Below are 18181 nucleotides of genomic sequence, written 5' to 3'. Positions count from 1 at the left end.
TGCTGACTCTCCTCTAATTAAAATCAGCTTTTTTTGCATTTCTCCTACTAGCTCTTTTGACAAATATCTGCTCTTATTTCAACTCTCCTGATGAGACTTTTCTTAAAGGTAATTCTCTGACTGCACACGTAGCAGATGGCAAAATCCTAAACCAAGTTATTAAATCTATTCCCTCCGTCCCCCAGATACACAGTAAATCAACATGTGCTGATGTTTTAATGAATACAGACTCAGTTCGGGTTTACTTCAAATCCCACTCACATGAACGACCTCCTTGCTACTGATTTGAAAAGGAACACAAGTAAGCCTCACACCTCAGGTGAGCTGAGGCACAGAGACTGGGTCTACTCTTTTAAATACTTCCCATTTTCTTTGGGACTATATTCGTTCTTTATATGCCCAGCAATGACATTCTTTTGCAGCCATGCCACATCCTAAATACTTGTTAAAAATCAGTATACACTCTCTATGGTCCTTTCATCACATTCACATTGGGGAAAAAAAAAGTTCCAACTTTTTCCAAGGAAACTATGTCCCAAACATACTAGTCAAAGAATTTAAAAAAAAAAAAAAAAAAGAGCAAGAGATAGTGATGTATCATAAATAACTATAAATACCATAGTTGTCATTATCAAGAAAATATTTACTGGAGATTACTAAATAGCATTTTTACATGCTTGGATACTAAAAATCAAACTGCCCACAAATCATTTGTCAGCTGAGCGAGGAGTATTAAAACTATTTCCCCTTATTTTTTTTTTAAGAGACCAACAGCTAAACATATTCTATGGGACCTACAGCCTTCCAGTAGTACCCATATGGAGGCTCCAAGCTTGCAGACGCCTCTGGCATGCCTCCTCCAGGGTCACTCACTCTCCCGCCCTGCACTAAACTCTCTCCTAAGCTACCCCTTAAACAGGAGGCGCTTAGGAAGGGCTGTGGAAAACCAGTAAAAATTACAACCTCCGATCCCTCGAAGTGTCAGGAAAGGAAGACACAAGAGTCTCCAGCCATACAACATTAACCCTGTGGCTTAACCACTAATGCCAGCGAGTCAGCTGCCCAGCAGAATGGTTCCCATCGCCTCCGGATTGCCCCTCCGATCAGGCCGGCGGCCGTACCGCGGTCTCACACCCCAGGCAGCCCCCGAGGCTGCCTATCCTTCCAGCCTGGTGCAAGCAACCAGCCTGAACTGAAAGGTGAGCACCGCGTCGAGGTGTTACTGTCTGCAACTGGTTGTAAACCATATGTAACATCACAGAACGGTTTGGGTGGAAGGGACCTTAAAGCCCACCCAGTCCCAACCCCCTGCCATGGGCAGGGACACCTCCCACCAGCCCAGGTTGCTCAAAGCCCCATCCAACCTGGCCTTGAACACTTCCAGGGATGGGGCAGCCACAGCTGCTCTGGGCAACCTCTGCCACTGCCTCACCACCATCACCGGGAATAATTTCTTCCTTTTCTTCCTAATGCATGCATGTTAAACTTCCTCAGATTCAGCAAGAAGTGAAATTAAAAAAAAAATAAAAATAAAAATTGAGTAAATGGCCATTTGGATCCTGATCTGCAGTTTTTCTCCAAAGTTGGTAAGATTCAAATCAGGGAGAATTATGATGAAATAAAAACTGACAAGCTAAAACAAGCAAAGTACAGCCATGAACTGTAACCTTTATACCACCATCTCCTTGTGACTGAAACTCTTTATTAGTAATTTCTAGAATGCCTCTGCTGCTTGGTTGACCTCAAAAATCAGATAACAGCAAAAACTAAACTTAAGCTTTCAAATATCAAAGTAACTGCCTCCTGCCGAGGTATCACTCCCTGTAAAAACGTATGTTTTTTGTATTACTGCAACATTTGGAAAAGGTCCAACCAAACAGCTATAAAACCACATATAACAGGAAATGAGCCTATGTTATCTTGCACTGCTCTGCCCTGACAGGCTCCAGGCAGCTTATCCTAGCTATGCAATGTTGTATTGACTATTATTAGGAAGCACAAAAATCCTGCCAGAACAAAGAACAAAACAGTTGGTAATGGATTTTTTTTTTTTTCTCCCCACTAGTTTTAGGGATACAAGGTTCAGGAAAAGCAAACACAAGGCATTTCAGTTCGACAGATATATATAGATACACACGCGCACGCTTGTTTTGCAGCCATTTTTAGCCCCTGGTGCCAGCGATACCATTGTCCTCTTACGGCTGATGTTTGCATGCTATTAAAAAAACATGTTCTAAACAGCAGGGCTAAACTGGTTTACTCATATGTGAATTTCATTTTTTCATATTTACAACCTCACACAATCATTCGTATGACTATTTTTAGTAAGGGTGGGCATCGCAGTCACAGCCTCTCAAGAACAGCACCTTTGTCATAGCCATTTACCCAAGAGCCTTACAATTTATGAAGAAACATGATTTTCATAAAGTAGGAATTATATTCAATAGTTAGGCATGCATCAACATTGTGAAAAGTCTACTTCCAGGTAATTTGGCTGACATGATGCTAAAAAAAACAAGGAAAAAGGAAGAAAAAAAAAATAAATCAGAGTTGCTAAGCCAGTTTCACTGACTTCCCTGTTCTAATCCCTGGGAAAATACTTCCTCCCAGAAAAGATGTTATGTGGGTGTGCTTGAAAACATCTGAGACTCTCAAGGAACACATTCTTTTTGTGGCATACGTTGAAACATTTCTAAAAGCGATAAATGACAGTTTCACAGCCACCTATCCAAATTTAAATGGAAAACAGAACAATCCTTTCTCAAATAGACAAAGGCCAAGTTATCATACCTCTCCTCGAGCTTCATGGACTGTCATTTAAAAATAGGACAAGACGACAACATCTCCCCTTTACTCTACTGTACCAGTCATCTCCTGCTGGTTTCCTGCTAACAGAGCTCTTCCCCCTCACCTCCCAGGGACATTACATTAGTCACACATCATTTTCTGTAGATCCTGGGCCACCAGAACAAAAATACAGAATGCAATACATTCATTTACAAAAAAGGCCTTACTGTTCTCTTTCGTGTTGTGTAAAGGCTTAACTGATCATCTACCCCACTTACAGAGAAAGGCGAGAGAGTTTTAGTCTAGCACGTCATTCACAGCATTCTGTGAGTCTCTGAAAAGTGCTTTTTGGTTAAGAGTTTTACAGAAACTCTATACAGAGACCTCTTTGCTTTTTTTTTTAATAAAAAAAAATATGTAACTTAAAATGCAGCATTACAGCCAAAGCTTGCACTGGTTTTGAAGCCATCCTTAGAAATTCTATCAGCTATAGTAGAAAACTGCATCCTTTTCAAAGGACCATGTTTCATACTGGTTGAAGTCAGTTCTTAATCCACAAATTTCACTGTTAAATAAAAGAGTAAAACCAGAAATACTGCAGTTTTTACGGCAGTTTTAACACTGCAAAATAAAACTTGACCAATTTCTAAAATTAAATACTTCATATGCCCCTTAGAAAAGTTTATTCAAATACACATAGCACCTCAGGATATCTGCACACCACTGAGTAAATCGCTATAAAATTATATCTTAGCATATACGGCTACCAGTAAGTCCCGAAGTGAAGCCAAGAACAACTTAACATGCCAGATATATATTCCAACACGACTGGCCCTGCTGCTCTAAACAAACCACACTGAGAACGCAGCGTTCTCAGAGTCCCAGGTCTGCCTTCCTCCAACCTGGGAGCGCGAAAGGGAAGGGGGATTTGCAAGGCCAACCGCAGAAACCAGAGGGATGCCAAGGTGCAGAAACCTACAGTGTCACAGTCACAGACAGACTACCCGGATCTGCACTGCACTAGGACTAACAGGCTCCAGGATTCAACTTCTAGAAATAAATACACACACACACTCTCTTTATAAAAATATATATTTTCATAGCTGTAGCCACAGGTTTCTAAAATGAGCATCAGTTTCCAAATAACTCTCCTTTTCAATAGAGTATTTTTTAAAAACACTGAGGAACACTGTACAGAAAAAGGCAACAGAAAAAAAAAAAAATCAAAATGACAGAGGTAAATGGTGTGTGAAAAAACATGACAGACAAGCAAATGCAGCAAGGAAAATACCACTGATAGATGGAGGCAAGGTAAGAAGTAAGCCTGGTACCTAGCAACAAAACGATATACACAGATTTACTAGTAGGATTTCCAGAATTCTGCATCTAACTCTGTAAAATACAGTAGGAGAGTGTGAAATGATTCAAGTCGAAAACAGAAGACAAACAATCTTAAACAGAATAGAAGTTTGGAATGCCTAGAATTCAACTGGCACTTAGAAGTCATACTTACATTATTCTTCTGGCAAATAATTTCCTGGAACAAAAAAAGAAGAAAAAAAATAATGTTGACAGCACTGAACAACTACCAGGAAAGTTAATATTAGCAAGTCATACTGATGAACTAACATTTACAGGCACATGACAGGAAAAGGGTAGTTGGTAGATGTTTTCTATGCCTCTCAAATCAATATAAATCAAGTGTTGTCTCAGGAGAGACAAAAGGACTATGGAACTAAGTAGATACATCTTATAGATACACAGGAGCATATGCACTGCGTGCACGTGTATAAACATATATACACATGCTCATGCCCCTCCCTATATAAATTTTCCTAGAGGAGTTAAATATAGTAACTAATATTTTATTGCCAGCAGAAGAAACTGAAGAATAGTAAAAGTAGTATTTCTATGAGGTTTTAAAATATTCCAAAATTGTTTGAAAGTCACATTGCTCTAGTAAGTCTGATGCATAGAATGTATCTTCCCATTTTAAATATAAAGTTCCCGAGAAGAAGGCAGAGCATACATGGATGGAAAGGGCTGGTTCTTGCACGCTAATCTGGGTGGTACAGCCCAAGTGTGAACCACTTGCAGACGGTGACCTTGCTTTCAGGAAGATTTGTCAGCAAGTTCTGATCCCAGCCACCGAGAACCCTGCCAGATTTATCGCACAGCTACACTACACCTCTGCCGCTGGGACCGCTGAGCAGCTTCACCTACACCGCAGCATTAAAAACAAACTCCGTGTCAAACCAAGGCACCTCGTACTTTCCACGTTGCGTAAGTCAGGCTTCCGTAAAACTGCTCTTCACCCTGTTGAGCGGGCATGTTTCACATGACTGTTGCTAGCTTTTGAAGTCTGGGACATAAATATCTAGTCCAACCCGCCTGCCATGGGCAGGGACATCTTTCACTAGATCAGGTTGCTCAAAGCCCTGTCCAGCCTGACCTGACCGTTCCATCTAAAGGAACTTTCCACCAGCAAAATTTTACCTATGTTGCTTTGCATACCCCAGTCAAATCGTGTGCTGCAGTTTTGTATTTCCTACATTGTCACGATCATTTTCAGTTTTCTAATTCACCACTTTCCATACGAGGTTAAAACTGCACACACACTCCTGCATTGCTTCTACTCTATCTGCTGGCTATAACAAATACAGGAACAAACATTGCCTCAGAAGATGCCCAGGCATGCCTATAACTACTTTTTTTCAGGCAGTTACTAAATAATACGGAAAGGGATTTGCTCTCTGACGACTTTCCTGCAAACTATCAAGATCAGAAACACAGGCCCAGCTCAAAGTTAAAGGAAACGGAAGGGAGACTTTCAGTGGGCACTGTACCAGTGGCAACTGGGACATCCAAGTCTCCCTGCGCAGAACAGGGCTTCCTCTGGCGTCAGTGGGAACCCTGCACGTGGCCCATTTGTAAGGTCCAGCTCCTAAACCAGCTCTTCTCCCAAGAGCCCAAGGAAGCCTGGTGCCTCACTCAAAGAGATTTTCAGTGGGAGCTGGGTATTTGGCTCCTTGCCCAGCACAATGAAAGTCTGCCCTGCTTATACTGTAGATCATTGCACTTGCATAATTCAATTCAATCCACAGATAGGACTTTTGTCATTAGCAGTTTTATTTTTAGGGCTTTTATCTGTATACTTTTTGTGTTGTAAAAAGAAAGGGAACAATTGGATTGCAACCAGTCCAGTTGGCTGCAAAAAATCTGGACAGAAGAGCAGGGGGAAGAAACTGAGTTACTCAAGGTATGGCCCTCCCAATAGACGGCCAAGCTGCAAATAACGGGACAGAATCAAACCCAAATAGCCTGCACTAGCCAGAAATAGCAGAAGCAAACCCTTCACGAGAGGCGGCAATGCCCAGATTGCAGTCTGACTCAGCAAGCTGCTTACTTGAAACGCTTCTTTGCAGTGATGCCTAGAATGGCAGCGCAATAGCATAAATCACCTCCCGATCAGAGCAAATCAATCCGAGCGAGGGGAAGTAATTGAGAAGACCGCCATCCAAGTTGCCTGCTCTCCCCATCCCCATGGAAGTTACTAAACCTTTAGTAGAGTTGCAGGAAGAAGCAAGTATCATCTCCCTGGCTGACACAACTCACAGCCCCATAGATTATCTTCAACCACCACCTTGCCTTAAACCAACCTACCGTACCATGAACTGCAGCCCTGAGGACCAGGCACAAGTTTTGTTTTTACTAACTCTGCTACGCTGCCAGTAACCTCCAGCACAGCCATCCTGCAGGTACCTGATGTAAACAGCTGTCACTCAGCAAGACATACCAGAGGCCAGCTGGGGCCCCATCAGGTTTGGCAGAAAACTTCTACTTTACACAGGAGGTAACACTGAAAGATTATTTTGCTGCCCTCTACACACCGCCATTCTCACCAGATTGTTATTACTGTTAACAGTTTACCCCAAACACCAGTAGTTCAATGACAAAACCATGTATTTCATTTCTCATCTCAAATCTGTCAAACCTCTGTTTCTGTAAAGAGCCACTTAACACCTAGGTATTTAACTGACTGTGACAAAGTCATCTAAATCTTTCTCTTGGGAAAACTAAACTGACATTTTGAGCATTTCACTATGGACATGTTTTCCAGGTCTCAAAGTATTTTTGCTATTCTTTTGTGAACCACGAGTGGCATCTGTATTTCCTACAGAAACAAAGGACCTATTTCAGGAGTTGGACCAACTGTGACTTGCCCCCCCGCACACCCCATTTTTCCATTCGGAGCTACCTTCAGTGACTGCAGAGACTCCGCGTTCGTATCACAGTAGAGGATAATGTTGTTAGCCATGCTGAAGCTCTCCCGGACTCCCAGGTGGTAGAACAGGGAAGGCTGACGGAAGGCATCACTCATCTCTACAACAGCAATATCTGCAGAAAGAAATGAAAAATTTATTGTCGATGCCATGCATTTCTGACAGTCAAATACTTCTAGGTCATGTATCTTCACATAGTTTGCTTTGGTAAGACCACCTGATTTTAAGTAGGAAATAAGAGATCTAGAGGGATTTCCCTACTTTAGCTGTTACGTCTGAATTTTGAACGTAGTCAGCAGGATGTGGTTTAATTTTTTCTCATTTCTTTCTTCCTTCCTGACTCCCCCCTTTTTTTTTTTCCTTTAAACGAGACCTTCATTTCCTCAGGTAAAAAGAGGTAAAAGATCACAAATCAAGAAAAGGCAAAAAGTTCATTTGATGCCATAAAAAATAAAATCTGTTTGGTTAATTTACACATGATGATTGATGACCTTATGGAAAAAAAAAAAGGGTGGGGAAATTATATTTGCTGTGTTTCTTCACCCTCTGTGCAAGTCGCAATAAAAATTCATGCAATATATGTACATCACTGCAGAACATACTGTATAGATTCTGTATTAGAACTTTGGAAGAAAACAGCTGTAAACTGATAGGCAGGCAAAGGTAAAGTTCCAATATAATTACGATCCAGATCTACTTTGATTCCTACAGAAAGACTAGACAAAGAACAGGACAAGGTACAGCAGAAGAGGAAGAAATAGGGAGTGAACATCTAAAGCCACAGAAACCCCCATACAGGTAAGAAATTTATTGGGCAGAGAATTCTGTTCATAATAAATTCTACCGGCATGCATAAAATTAAGCACATGCACAAATGCTTACAGACAAGGAATGCGGTCCACAGTTGCTCTTAAAACATGTTTTACTTGCCCAGCTTCACACCAATGTGTGTAAAAATAAAACAAGAGGCAATACAAAGCATCAGCAGAAATAGTTAAGGCTTCTACTGTAACAGGCTGCATACTTCCACTGCAAAAGTCTTGTGGGGTCAAGAGAGCAAAACAAGAAAACTGGCTCATGTCCACCTCTCCTGCAAACATCCTTCTGTCTCTTCACCCAATTCAGTTTTTTCTTTTCTTTCATAAAAAACACACAAACAAACTTTTTTCAGAGAAATACACTTCTGTTAATAGTAGAACAAAAAAAGCAGCCTGGTTTCCAGTGTCTGCCCCTGCCTTCCCCTTGCTGCGGATGTTTTCATTACAGAAAAGACAAATAGCAAGGCAAGATCTGTAGGCAAAAAGCTTACATACTCTGTAGGCAAAAAGCTTACATACTCTCAAGTTTCTCTACTTGATCTAATAAGAAATTCTACCTCTAACCACAACTTTTCACCTTGTCCATTTACTTAGATCATCAAAACTATAATGAAGATATTCAATAAAAGAAAAGCCCTGTGTCCATGCTCCCAAGTGGGAAGACAGTAAGGATGCCTCTCCAACTTGTTGAAAAGTTAACATCTTTGAGACATCTACTCTTCAGTCATCCTTTACTGAAACTGGCCTACCGGCTTAGAAATTATTAAAAAGCTGAAGCAAGATACACACAGGTGGATGAACAGACAACATTTGCCTCTACAAGCTTAGGTACTTCAAGAAACAAGATTAGAAGAGAGGAGACTAACATGGTATAAAAAAGCTTCCCCCCCCCCCCTCAAAAATCTAATATTAAATTATGTTTTCTAAAGGTTTCATAATTTCTGTTCTAAGAATCTCCCTCTCTCTCCCAATTTCACATAAATATTTGCAGTGTGGATTCCACCAAATACATTTTATTGAAGTAGAAAAGGCAGTGTGCATTGCTAACTGCTGACTTTCATTAATTTTAGGAAACTGAGACATCACAAAAGCCAAACAAGAATGACTATATTGCTATTATATTTTCTTTGGGTGTGATTAGGGCTTGTTTGTTTATTTTCTTTAGGAAGTTGCCATAATACAAGCTCTATTTTTAACTACTCTTACTCATATAAAAGTTTAATCTTGAGCAACTGCAAGTCTACCGTACATTTCTGTTAACACTGAGCAGGAGGAAAATTTGCGCAACTTGCCATGACTTAATTCTCAAATCTTGCAAGGTAACATGCTCTCACTAGAGTTGCAAAACTAAGATTAAAAGAGAAATACTACATAAAGAAGAAAAATAAAGTGATGGAGCCTGATCAAAGTCACAATATAGAAAATATTTGAGAAATCCTATGTTAAAATGGCAAGTTCCCAGGACCATGAAGAAGGAAAGAGTAACTCTTAAAAAAAATTATACTTGTGTGTATATGTATGCGTGTATACACTTATATATATATGTATACACACACACACATAACTGTCAAGATCAGCTGGCGAAATCCATTTAACACAATCTGACTCAGGGCCATACCGTAAGAAATGTTCCTGGGTTCTGTCCTATCTCTATCATAGCAATAATAAACCAAAACAAAACACAAAAGCCCCAAGTTACTTAAACAGAGTAAGTAAGAAAAATTACATTAAGGTACTGGTATAAACTCTGTGGTGACACTTGTCTGTCTTACGTAGTGAAAGAAGATCTCTTTCCTTTACATGTCAAGACTACTGTGAAATCCAGGTCTTCTGGATAATCTCATTTAATAAAGCAGTATCTTCCTTAGAATAGGTCCAGCTTCTATGAAGTCTTCCTTCTCGCTCTAGCAGTTATGTATTTTTAAGATGAAGTTGTCGTTCATGACAAAGAGATCAGATTTCTAAAGTCCAGGTTAGCCCTCAGGGCTGGTATCACAGTTTCCAAGGGGAACAGCCCAATTCCTACCTGCAATTCCAACAAGCCACAAAAAGTATGTGCACTTTTAGGACCAGGTGTCTATCCAATAAAAAACCTATACCCTAAACCAGCTCTTCTGACAGACCCATTTCTGACTGTCTTTCACAACATCAGCAGAGAAACTCCTCTGACCAAAGGAGGGATCAGTGCATGGAGCACTGGTCAGCAGTTCAGAAGCCAAATAGAAAGCAGCAAATGGAAGCTCATTTGAAAAAAAAAGGTGTCTATCCAATAAAAAACCTATACCCTAAACCAGCTCTTCTGACAGACCCATTTCTGACTGTCTTTCACAACATTATAAAGCATCTGAAATGTACTGTCAAGTGCACTACAAAGCAGCTAAATATTATATCCATTTACACAAAGTATGATTAGAAGTTTAGCACAGCAGAGCAAGACTGATGGTTTTCAAGACAAATCTAAGTCAAGTAAACATATATCAAAATTCTTGCTAGTTCAGAAGAATCAGGATTTGGCTAAGGCCAAGAGAACCATTTGGTCATCAATATGTAAACTGCCAGCATCGCATTTATCAGGCTCTCTCTCATTTCCCCCAGATGAAATTAATGTAACCGCCTGCTGCAATGAAAGATGTTTTCCCATTTGCTGGAAAATACAAGTGCCAAAATGGTATTTTAATAAAAGTGGAAGAATTATCTCCACAGTTACACTGGAATAAAAGCCACTTATCCAAGTATTTACAGTTTCAGTTTCAAGGCAAGTAATAATTGATCAAGCACAGGAATCAGAGTAGAGCCCTCTCAACAGCGTGCTTCATCCTGAGGGCTTAGGTGAAGACCAGGGACTGACAATTCACTCCAAACGCTCTTGCACATCTTCTAGGCTGCAGCGAAGAAGGTCTGCGCAGGCTCCCGCAGACTAATGAGCGGGGCGGGCAGGGAAGCGCGCTGCGCAAAACAGGAGCAAGAGACAGGGAATTGGAAGAATCGCCATTCTTGCAACCCCACCAGTTGGGCAAGAGTAAGTTTTATCCCTTACTTTGGTCGTAGGCACAAGATTAAATTTCACTTTCTCTGCCTCACGGAAGTGGACCTGGTTACAGATCACTGATACTATTTAAAGCAAACAGGGATATGATCTTCATCTCTGCTACTCATCATTGACATTACGACTGAAAAGTCTCACAATAAATCCTACAACCAATTATTGTGTCTTGCTAGTTTATGAACAATAAAGTAAGTCTAGCCACCAGCTTCTCTCCCATCTCCTTAAACAACCGGCGTGCCTACACGGACGGGACCAAAGCGTATCATACGCATGAGACTAGAGCTCAGCCATGGCCTAGGTAGCAGAAGCAGCGTAAACACAGCAGCAGGTCGGTCAGTAAGCTCTTGGTGGCCGTTTTCTAAACCGCTCCGAGCTTTGCCTGCCTGCTGACAGCAACCAAGCTGCCTGTAACGAAGCTGTACCTATATACTAGCTGGGTAACCACACGCCGAGCTGCAGACATGGCAACAACCACAGAGCAGTCACACTCTACGTTAGTAGGCTAACTAACGTCTACACCAGCAACAGCTTGAAACACACTGTCACACATGCAAGAGAACAAAATACCACCACACTGGGAATGGGCTTCCTATTACCCTGGGAAGCCAGATTCATGTGATGGAACTGGAGGCAGTGGACTTGACCCTTCTCACTCGAGAAGCATGGGAAAAGGGACACATCTCTCCAAAGTCTGGCATGTATTACAACTGTGTTACCAACAATTCTTACTTGCAGTGTAAATCCACTTAGCTCTTTTTAAGCTATCTGTGCAAAGCCCGAGATCTTCACACGTAAAAATCTCTATTAATTAACCTTTCTTAAGAAATGGTAAAAACTTAAGATTATACACAATAACATGGTCAAGAAGGGTAAGTGTCCATTACAGGATATGAAGCCCTTTGCCCTTGGCTATAAGCAATGCCTTTAGTCACCAAGAAAGCGATAAATAAAACACAGTGGTCAAAGTTCATCTCCTACTCATTGTTTAAAATATAACAGGGCAAAGAAGAATGTTTAAACAAATGCTCTGAGATATCATACACGTACACCCTGCCTTTTGATACTACCTGCTTACTACACTGCTGCCGGGAAAAATAATGAATATAAACAAAGCAGCTGTAAAACTAATGAATGTTTATGTTTGGTATTATCTTCTGATTAATTGGTATTAAACACATGGCTGTTACCTTACATTCATTGTCCCACAATTAATCAGGGCAAAAGGAAAGCTGATAATGGCAACTTCCAAGACAGACCAATGTTTAGGGTTCTTTTCCACTTGAGGGTTAAAAGACACAGTAAGATACTCTTCTGACAGAGATAGAGGAAGAAAAGGGCTTAGGACAAAATTTATTTCCACGCAAGTCTGAACACTAAGCGTTTTTTATACTGCAGTAGCAGCTCTCCATTCAGCATTGGAACAATGGTTTTGACAAGCCATGACGACATTTATTACTGGGTAAGCTTTCAGAAACAAGCAAACAACATCCGTATCTACTTCAACTTCTTCATGGTTCTCTACGCTTGGCACAGGTATCTTCCTCTTTACCCAGAGACTGCCTGCTACATGAGGTAGGAAGCCTGCTTTGGAAATCCCAGCACCGCGTCAGTAGAGCTTGGTGTTTCTGGTTCAACTGTGCAAACCGCAGCGTCACCAACTTGTCCGATTCCACTGGTGTTGACATTTCCTGTCAAGAGCGTCTCTCATGTCCACAAGACCGGAAACAATCGATGGGAGCCACTGGGGCGAGAACACCCAAACACAGGGCAACGGCTGACCTCCCAGGAAACCCGTCCAGCCAAGCCAGTCTGTCGGGAGAGGCTAGCCAGAAAAAGAACTTTATAAAGGTGCCTGAGGCTTGGACATTGGGAAGGAAAAGCGAGTAACGACCATAGGGGTGAGCTAAGTATGCCACATACTAGAAGAAAAGTATTTGTAGAAGCTCCAACTGATGTGCAAAGTATGCTCAAGGGCACTAAGAGACATGCGATGGACACATGCTAGTTCTTATCTAGCGTAAAGCGGTATGGTTCAGGATCCTTATAGTCATCCTGGCTCAAGCAGTCTCATTTTTATGAAATCCTACATCACTGGAATGAATTTCATGAATCTCAGCCTCCTGCTGAGATCCTGCATCACTGAAGTACAAACCAGAGGCAGTCCAGCAATCTACTCAAAGGGGAATTTCTGAGCACACATTCCCAGCAGATGCAACCCAAGCCCAGCAGTCTGGTGGGTGTCCTTTTCTGGATGCTGCGTAGCACAAAGTAGAGACAGAAATAATTACAGCACCTAACACTTACCCCAAAAGCAGTAAGTTACCTTTAAAGACAACAGTACCACATTGCCCTCGCACTGGTACTAAGCCCACTGCTCCCTGAATAGCTAAACTAAGCTGAACTTCTCTTGGATTTCAAGGTCAACTTCTACACCCAGACTCAACAAGCAAAAGGTACGACTTCACTCCAGATAAACTCTTCAAACAGCTAGCTGTTACTGTTAGGGGTGGTGCTGATCTTTCCCCAATGTTTGTATCAGATCTCGTGTGGTTAATGCCCAGTAAGACAACTGACTGCGTCTACCTGTTGGCTTGGAGCAGGGGGTGAGCACGCAGGATCAGTTGCCTCCTAGATCAGTTAGATGATCTCACTTGCCACCCACACAATCACTAAGTCCTGTACAAAGAAGGCACCAGACACCACAATATCTGCAGAGAAGCAACCAAATACCTCCCTACTTCTGCTTAAGATTGAGAATCACATATTGCTCCAGTGGGTAAGGAAAATTTATCCTCCATGCAGACATGGATGTTCAGGAACCCCAGATATAACACCATCACAGGAGGAAGAGTTCCTTGAGGCACAATACAGAAAATAAACACACACACAGACTCCCAACCCACCTCATTACAGATACAAATAAAGCATCTATACCCATACTGACAGACTCTGTACGTGACTCAATTTAGATCGCCGGGAATCTGCTCAATAACAAAAATAAATTAGCTTATCACTTAAAAAGTAAACTTTCCTCTTTTTAAAACACTGATAGTTGCTGATTTCTTGATAGATAAGGTAAGGTCTTCCTTACTACTTAGTAACTTCCTTACGACTACTTAGTACTTCCTTACCACTTAAGCTAAAGGGTAACAGTGTGGCACAAGAACAAATATTAGCTGCCTTCGCATAAATTCAAACCAGGAATCACAAGAAAGTTCATAACCCACAAAGCATGACGTTGAGGAGCCCCTCCCCACCTGTTTAACTGATCGGTGGTGTTTGCTGTCACAGAGGAGCATTGCAAAATTCTCTCTCACAATACATCGAGGTGCTCCCTAGAAAAACCTGTACGAATCAATTCCTGCCAACTTTCGTAGCTAATTGGCTCAGATCATTCTCGTAAAAGTAAGTGCAAGATTTCACCAAGCAAAACCATCCAGACAAGGAGGAGAGAAAACACAACTGCCTCGGGTTTTTTTTTCCACAACAACAGTATTCTAGACTGAGAGCCTCTGAGAGCAACCCTGGCCTTGTTGACTGCACTACGCTTCAAACATGGGAAGGGAAAAGAACCTCTTGCTGCCGTAATCCAAGGCTGATGGGAGCAAAGCCGAGGGTACTTACTGAAATAAAACGGCAGAAGCTGGCAACCAACTGGTAACACAAAGAAAGTTCATACAGATGTTGGAAAAGGAGTGGCGGGGCGGGGGAATGTAGATGACAACCATAAAAGGGGAGTGTGTAGGAATTAACACAGCAAACTACATGCCAAAATCTAAACAATTATATCAATTATCTGAAGACAAGTGGAACAATATAGAAAGGCTTTCTGCTGAAGAGAAAAAAAAAAGTGGCAAGCTTGAGATTCAAAAAATGCATTGTCTCTTGGCCCAAGACAAAGGACCGTGATGTTGTCAGATAATTCCAACCCCCAACAATTAAAAAAACCCCACTCTCAGCTTGATGCATGTGGGAGGAACTCAGGATTAGGCAAGAATAAAAGATGACAAGCAAACAAAGAGCCATTTATTTAAAAATAACCTCAATACGTTCAGGCTCACTGCATCTGTATCAATCCCAGTGAAACAGGCTCTCTAGTGCCAAGAACACTGAATACTGTCTCAGCTCCAAACTTTGCACCAGAAAAAATACTCAGAGCTCAAAGATGTAACTGATGAGGCTCAGCTGAAGGCTTGAGCACACTGCAGGGCTAGTAAGTGTCAGGGTCTGTACCAAATGTTAATGTGCTTTTAAATAATCTACAAACACAACAGCAGAAGTAGTCAAGGAAAGCAAAGCAAGTTGCAGCATCTTCAGTACTTCTACATTTAGAAGCTTCGTCCAGAGGATCTACATCACCGCAAATTTTTTTCAATGAAGACCAAGCACTCCTTTGGCCTGGACAAGATCTTAAGCAGACAAAAAACTCCAAACAAATAAATAAGACCTGTGATGGTACCTGTGTGATTATTTTGGTTTACGTTTTCAAGTCATGTGCGCTTAAGACATGAGATGAAGGAGTTCTCATTCTCTGGAGAAGTGATCGAGATTACCCAAGAAGAAAGTACTTGTGAGACCACAGGTATGCCAATAGAAGAGCTCGGAGAAGAAAGGGGAGTCCTACGAAAAGCAAACAGCCAGGCCTCAGAAGTGATGAAAAGATTTCCTAAGGTCTAAAGGAACTGTAGAAAGTCTGCTACAGCTCCAAAGGTGCAGAGTTCATTAAAACGAAGGCAGGAAACAACAATCCACCTCAAGGACAGGATGGGCAGGAGGAAAGTTGATCAAAAGTTCTCTTTATTTCTGTTTATTCTGTTGTTTATTTCTACCTTAGTGATCTGAAGCTTTCTCTACCCAAGAAGTGTTCTAAGTTTTATTCTAATAAAATTTATTTTAATTTATAACATAGTTATATATTTGGCTTCTTTGAGCAGCTCACTGTGACAAGAATGTCTAGGCAGATTCACTTCCAAGCGTCAAAACCCAACTCTGGGTTTCACTGCAGCACCGAGAAGGATCAGATCAAAGCTCTCTTTAGCTCAGTATCACCCCTCTGCCAGAAGCCAATGGTCAGTCAGTATCGCCTCTCTGCCAGAAGCCAACGGTCAATGTCGCAGAGATGGGAAGAATAGAGCAAATAAGGACTGACCTTTCTCAGTCAGCAATCCAGAAACATTCTCAGAAAACTCTTGAGCTACCTAGAAAGCTGAATAGCAACAACTAATTTAGCACTTAATGTTGTGTGAATAGTTAGAGCTGCTTGTTTTCATATATGTTACCTTGCATTCACTATCACTGAACTTCGGCTGTCCTTTACCTGCCTATTTGCCTGGCACCTAAGACTTTCTGCAATTCTTTATAGCCAATTCCTTATAGTTTTGGCTAGCCTACACATCAGCAAACATTGCCATCATGTTGTTTACCAGCAGGAAGTCTCCATATCAGCCGTGAATTCTCTGAAAAGCCCAACTCAAAAAGAAAGGACAGAGCAATCCTTTCACCAGCATATTTTTCTACCAGCAACCTTGCTTCATTGCAAAACTCATCTTCTGTTCCACTTCTTTAAGAACCCATTCATCTGAAGGGACTAAAGATGTCATCTCCAGTCATTTTGTCTCTTACAGAGTCTTTGGTAAGGTATCCTCTCAAAAGCCTTTTGACATTCCAATATATTGTCTTAAATGGATTACCCTTAAGTACAGCCTCACAAAAGAAGCGTGATTTCTCCCTACAAAAAAGCTGCGTCAACTCTTCCCTACTGCCAGATTTTGTCCATGTGTCTATGCAGTGTATTCTTTATTTAGTTTTTCAGCCCATTTGTCCTATTGCTACTACATTATCATCTCCCTTTCCTACACTGCCAACATCAACTAAAGTCGGAAGTCACACACCACAATTAACAGCTCAGCTTGTTTCAGTCGGATCTCCTTGAGAACTTTTGAGTCACCATCACATAGTTCCTATGAGTTGTTACTGCTCATTTTATCAGTTTATTTTAAAACCTCTTCTCCTTGCAATTTAAATCTGAGGTAGGTCCTCAGCCTTATACAATTAAAGAAAGTCTTTCTTAAGTTCATAGCAGGAAAGCTGCATCTTTCTCAAGTCCTCCTTTTCCATCTTGACTGTACCGGATCTACACACTGCTCCCTGTTGGTGAAGCGTTTGAGAATGCGCTTTTTTTTCCCCCCATAGTCTGTCTTCAGCAAGTATTGCCCAAACTCTTTTGGAAATTGTCTTAAGGCTTATATTTATTTTGCCATCATTCATGGTTTTTTAACTTGTTTCCTCACATGGACAAAAATTCTCCCTTCAAACAGCATCATTTCATTCCTTCATCCTCTTGGCAATGCCACCTTCTGTGTGTTACTTTAAAATTTCTTTTAATAAGTAGCATGCATTTTCTGGAAGCAATTTTCCTTAAGATGTCTTCATGCTATCTGAAAGCTTTTCCTCTTTTTAGTTACTCCTTTCAATTTCTTGTCAAGAAGCTTGCTCATTTTTACACAGGTTCTACTAGAAACGTGATCTGCACCAAGCCAAACTAAAAGGCTAAGGCAGATGTAGGCAAAGCGTGTAGACCCTTCTGAAGGAGGCCAGAGCCATGCCCATTAGGCTGCTGAAAAATACTCCAAAGCATTTCTAAGCCAAATATGTAGAATTATTTCTTACAGCATTATTTTCAAGTCATGGGAATTAATATTTCCCAGTCCAGTGATACCAAAAATGGGTTAAACACAGAAGATCCATGAGGAGTGAGCACAGACCGAAAAATAAATACACAGTATTTCAAGAATATGATGAACAGCAGCTGGAATGCCCGCACAAAATCGAGATCTTCCCAGGCTTCTGAAAATTTGGAAGCAGAAGTATTCTAAGAGATGTAAACAAACACATTTGTTAAATGTCTTCGCTTAGTCAAGAAAATATTTCTATCCTAAGAAAAAAATATCATTCATAAATAATACAGTATTCGAGAATTTTAGGCCCCAAGTCTCATCACAACCAAAGGTATAAAATACCACTACCAGCCCTGGTTCTCACCACTCCCTCCACAAAAATATCCAGATTCTAGTATTTTCACGTCTGTGTCCAATGTTTTCTCAGGAACAGAAAGACACAGAGAAAACTAAATGCCCAAGGGCTTAGGAGTCTCACGTGCCACATTTTCTGATAGAAAACCTCATCATCTCTTAAAAAGTGTACAAATGTTTATTCATTAGGCTCGGTCCAGGAAAGAGTACATTCTT

General features: G+C 41.1%; 1 protein-coding gene across 1 annotated transcript in view; it reads right to left on the bottom strand.

The window, feature by feature from the left end:
- LOC104158294 (mitogen-activated protein kinase kinase kinase 5-like) overlaps nt 1-7185 on the bottom strand; it is a gene marked incomplete at its 5' end in the record, with an annotated part of 27175 nt that extends 19990 nt beyond the window's left edge. The window contains one exon of the mRNA XM_009695900.1: nt 7046-7185. Within this exon, the coding sequence (XP_009694202.1) occupies nt 7046-7185 (140 nt within the window). The remainder of the gene's footprint in view (nt 1-7045) is intronic.
- Between the last annotated feature and the right edge of the window lie 10996 nt (nt 7186-18181).

Source organism: Cariama cristata, unplaced genomic scaffold (assembly GCF_000690535.1).
Source record: "Cariama cristata isolate BGI_N322 unplaced genomic scaffold, ASM69053v1 scaffold3742, whole genome shotgun sequence".
Taxonomy (NCBI): Eukaryota; Metazoa; Chordata; class Aves; order Cariamiformes; family Cariamidae; genus Cariama; species Cariama cristata.
Note: the sequence above shows the minus strand (reverse complement) of the source record. Positions and strands in the feature narration are given on the sequence as shown.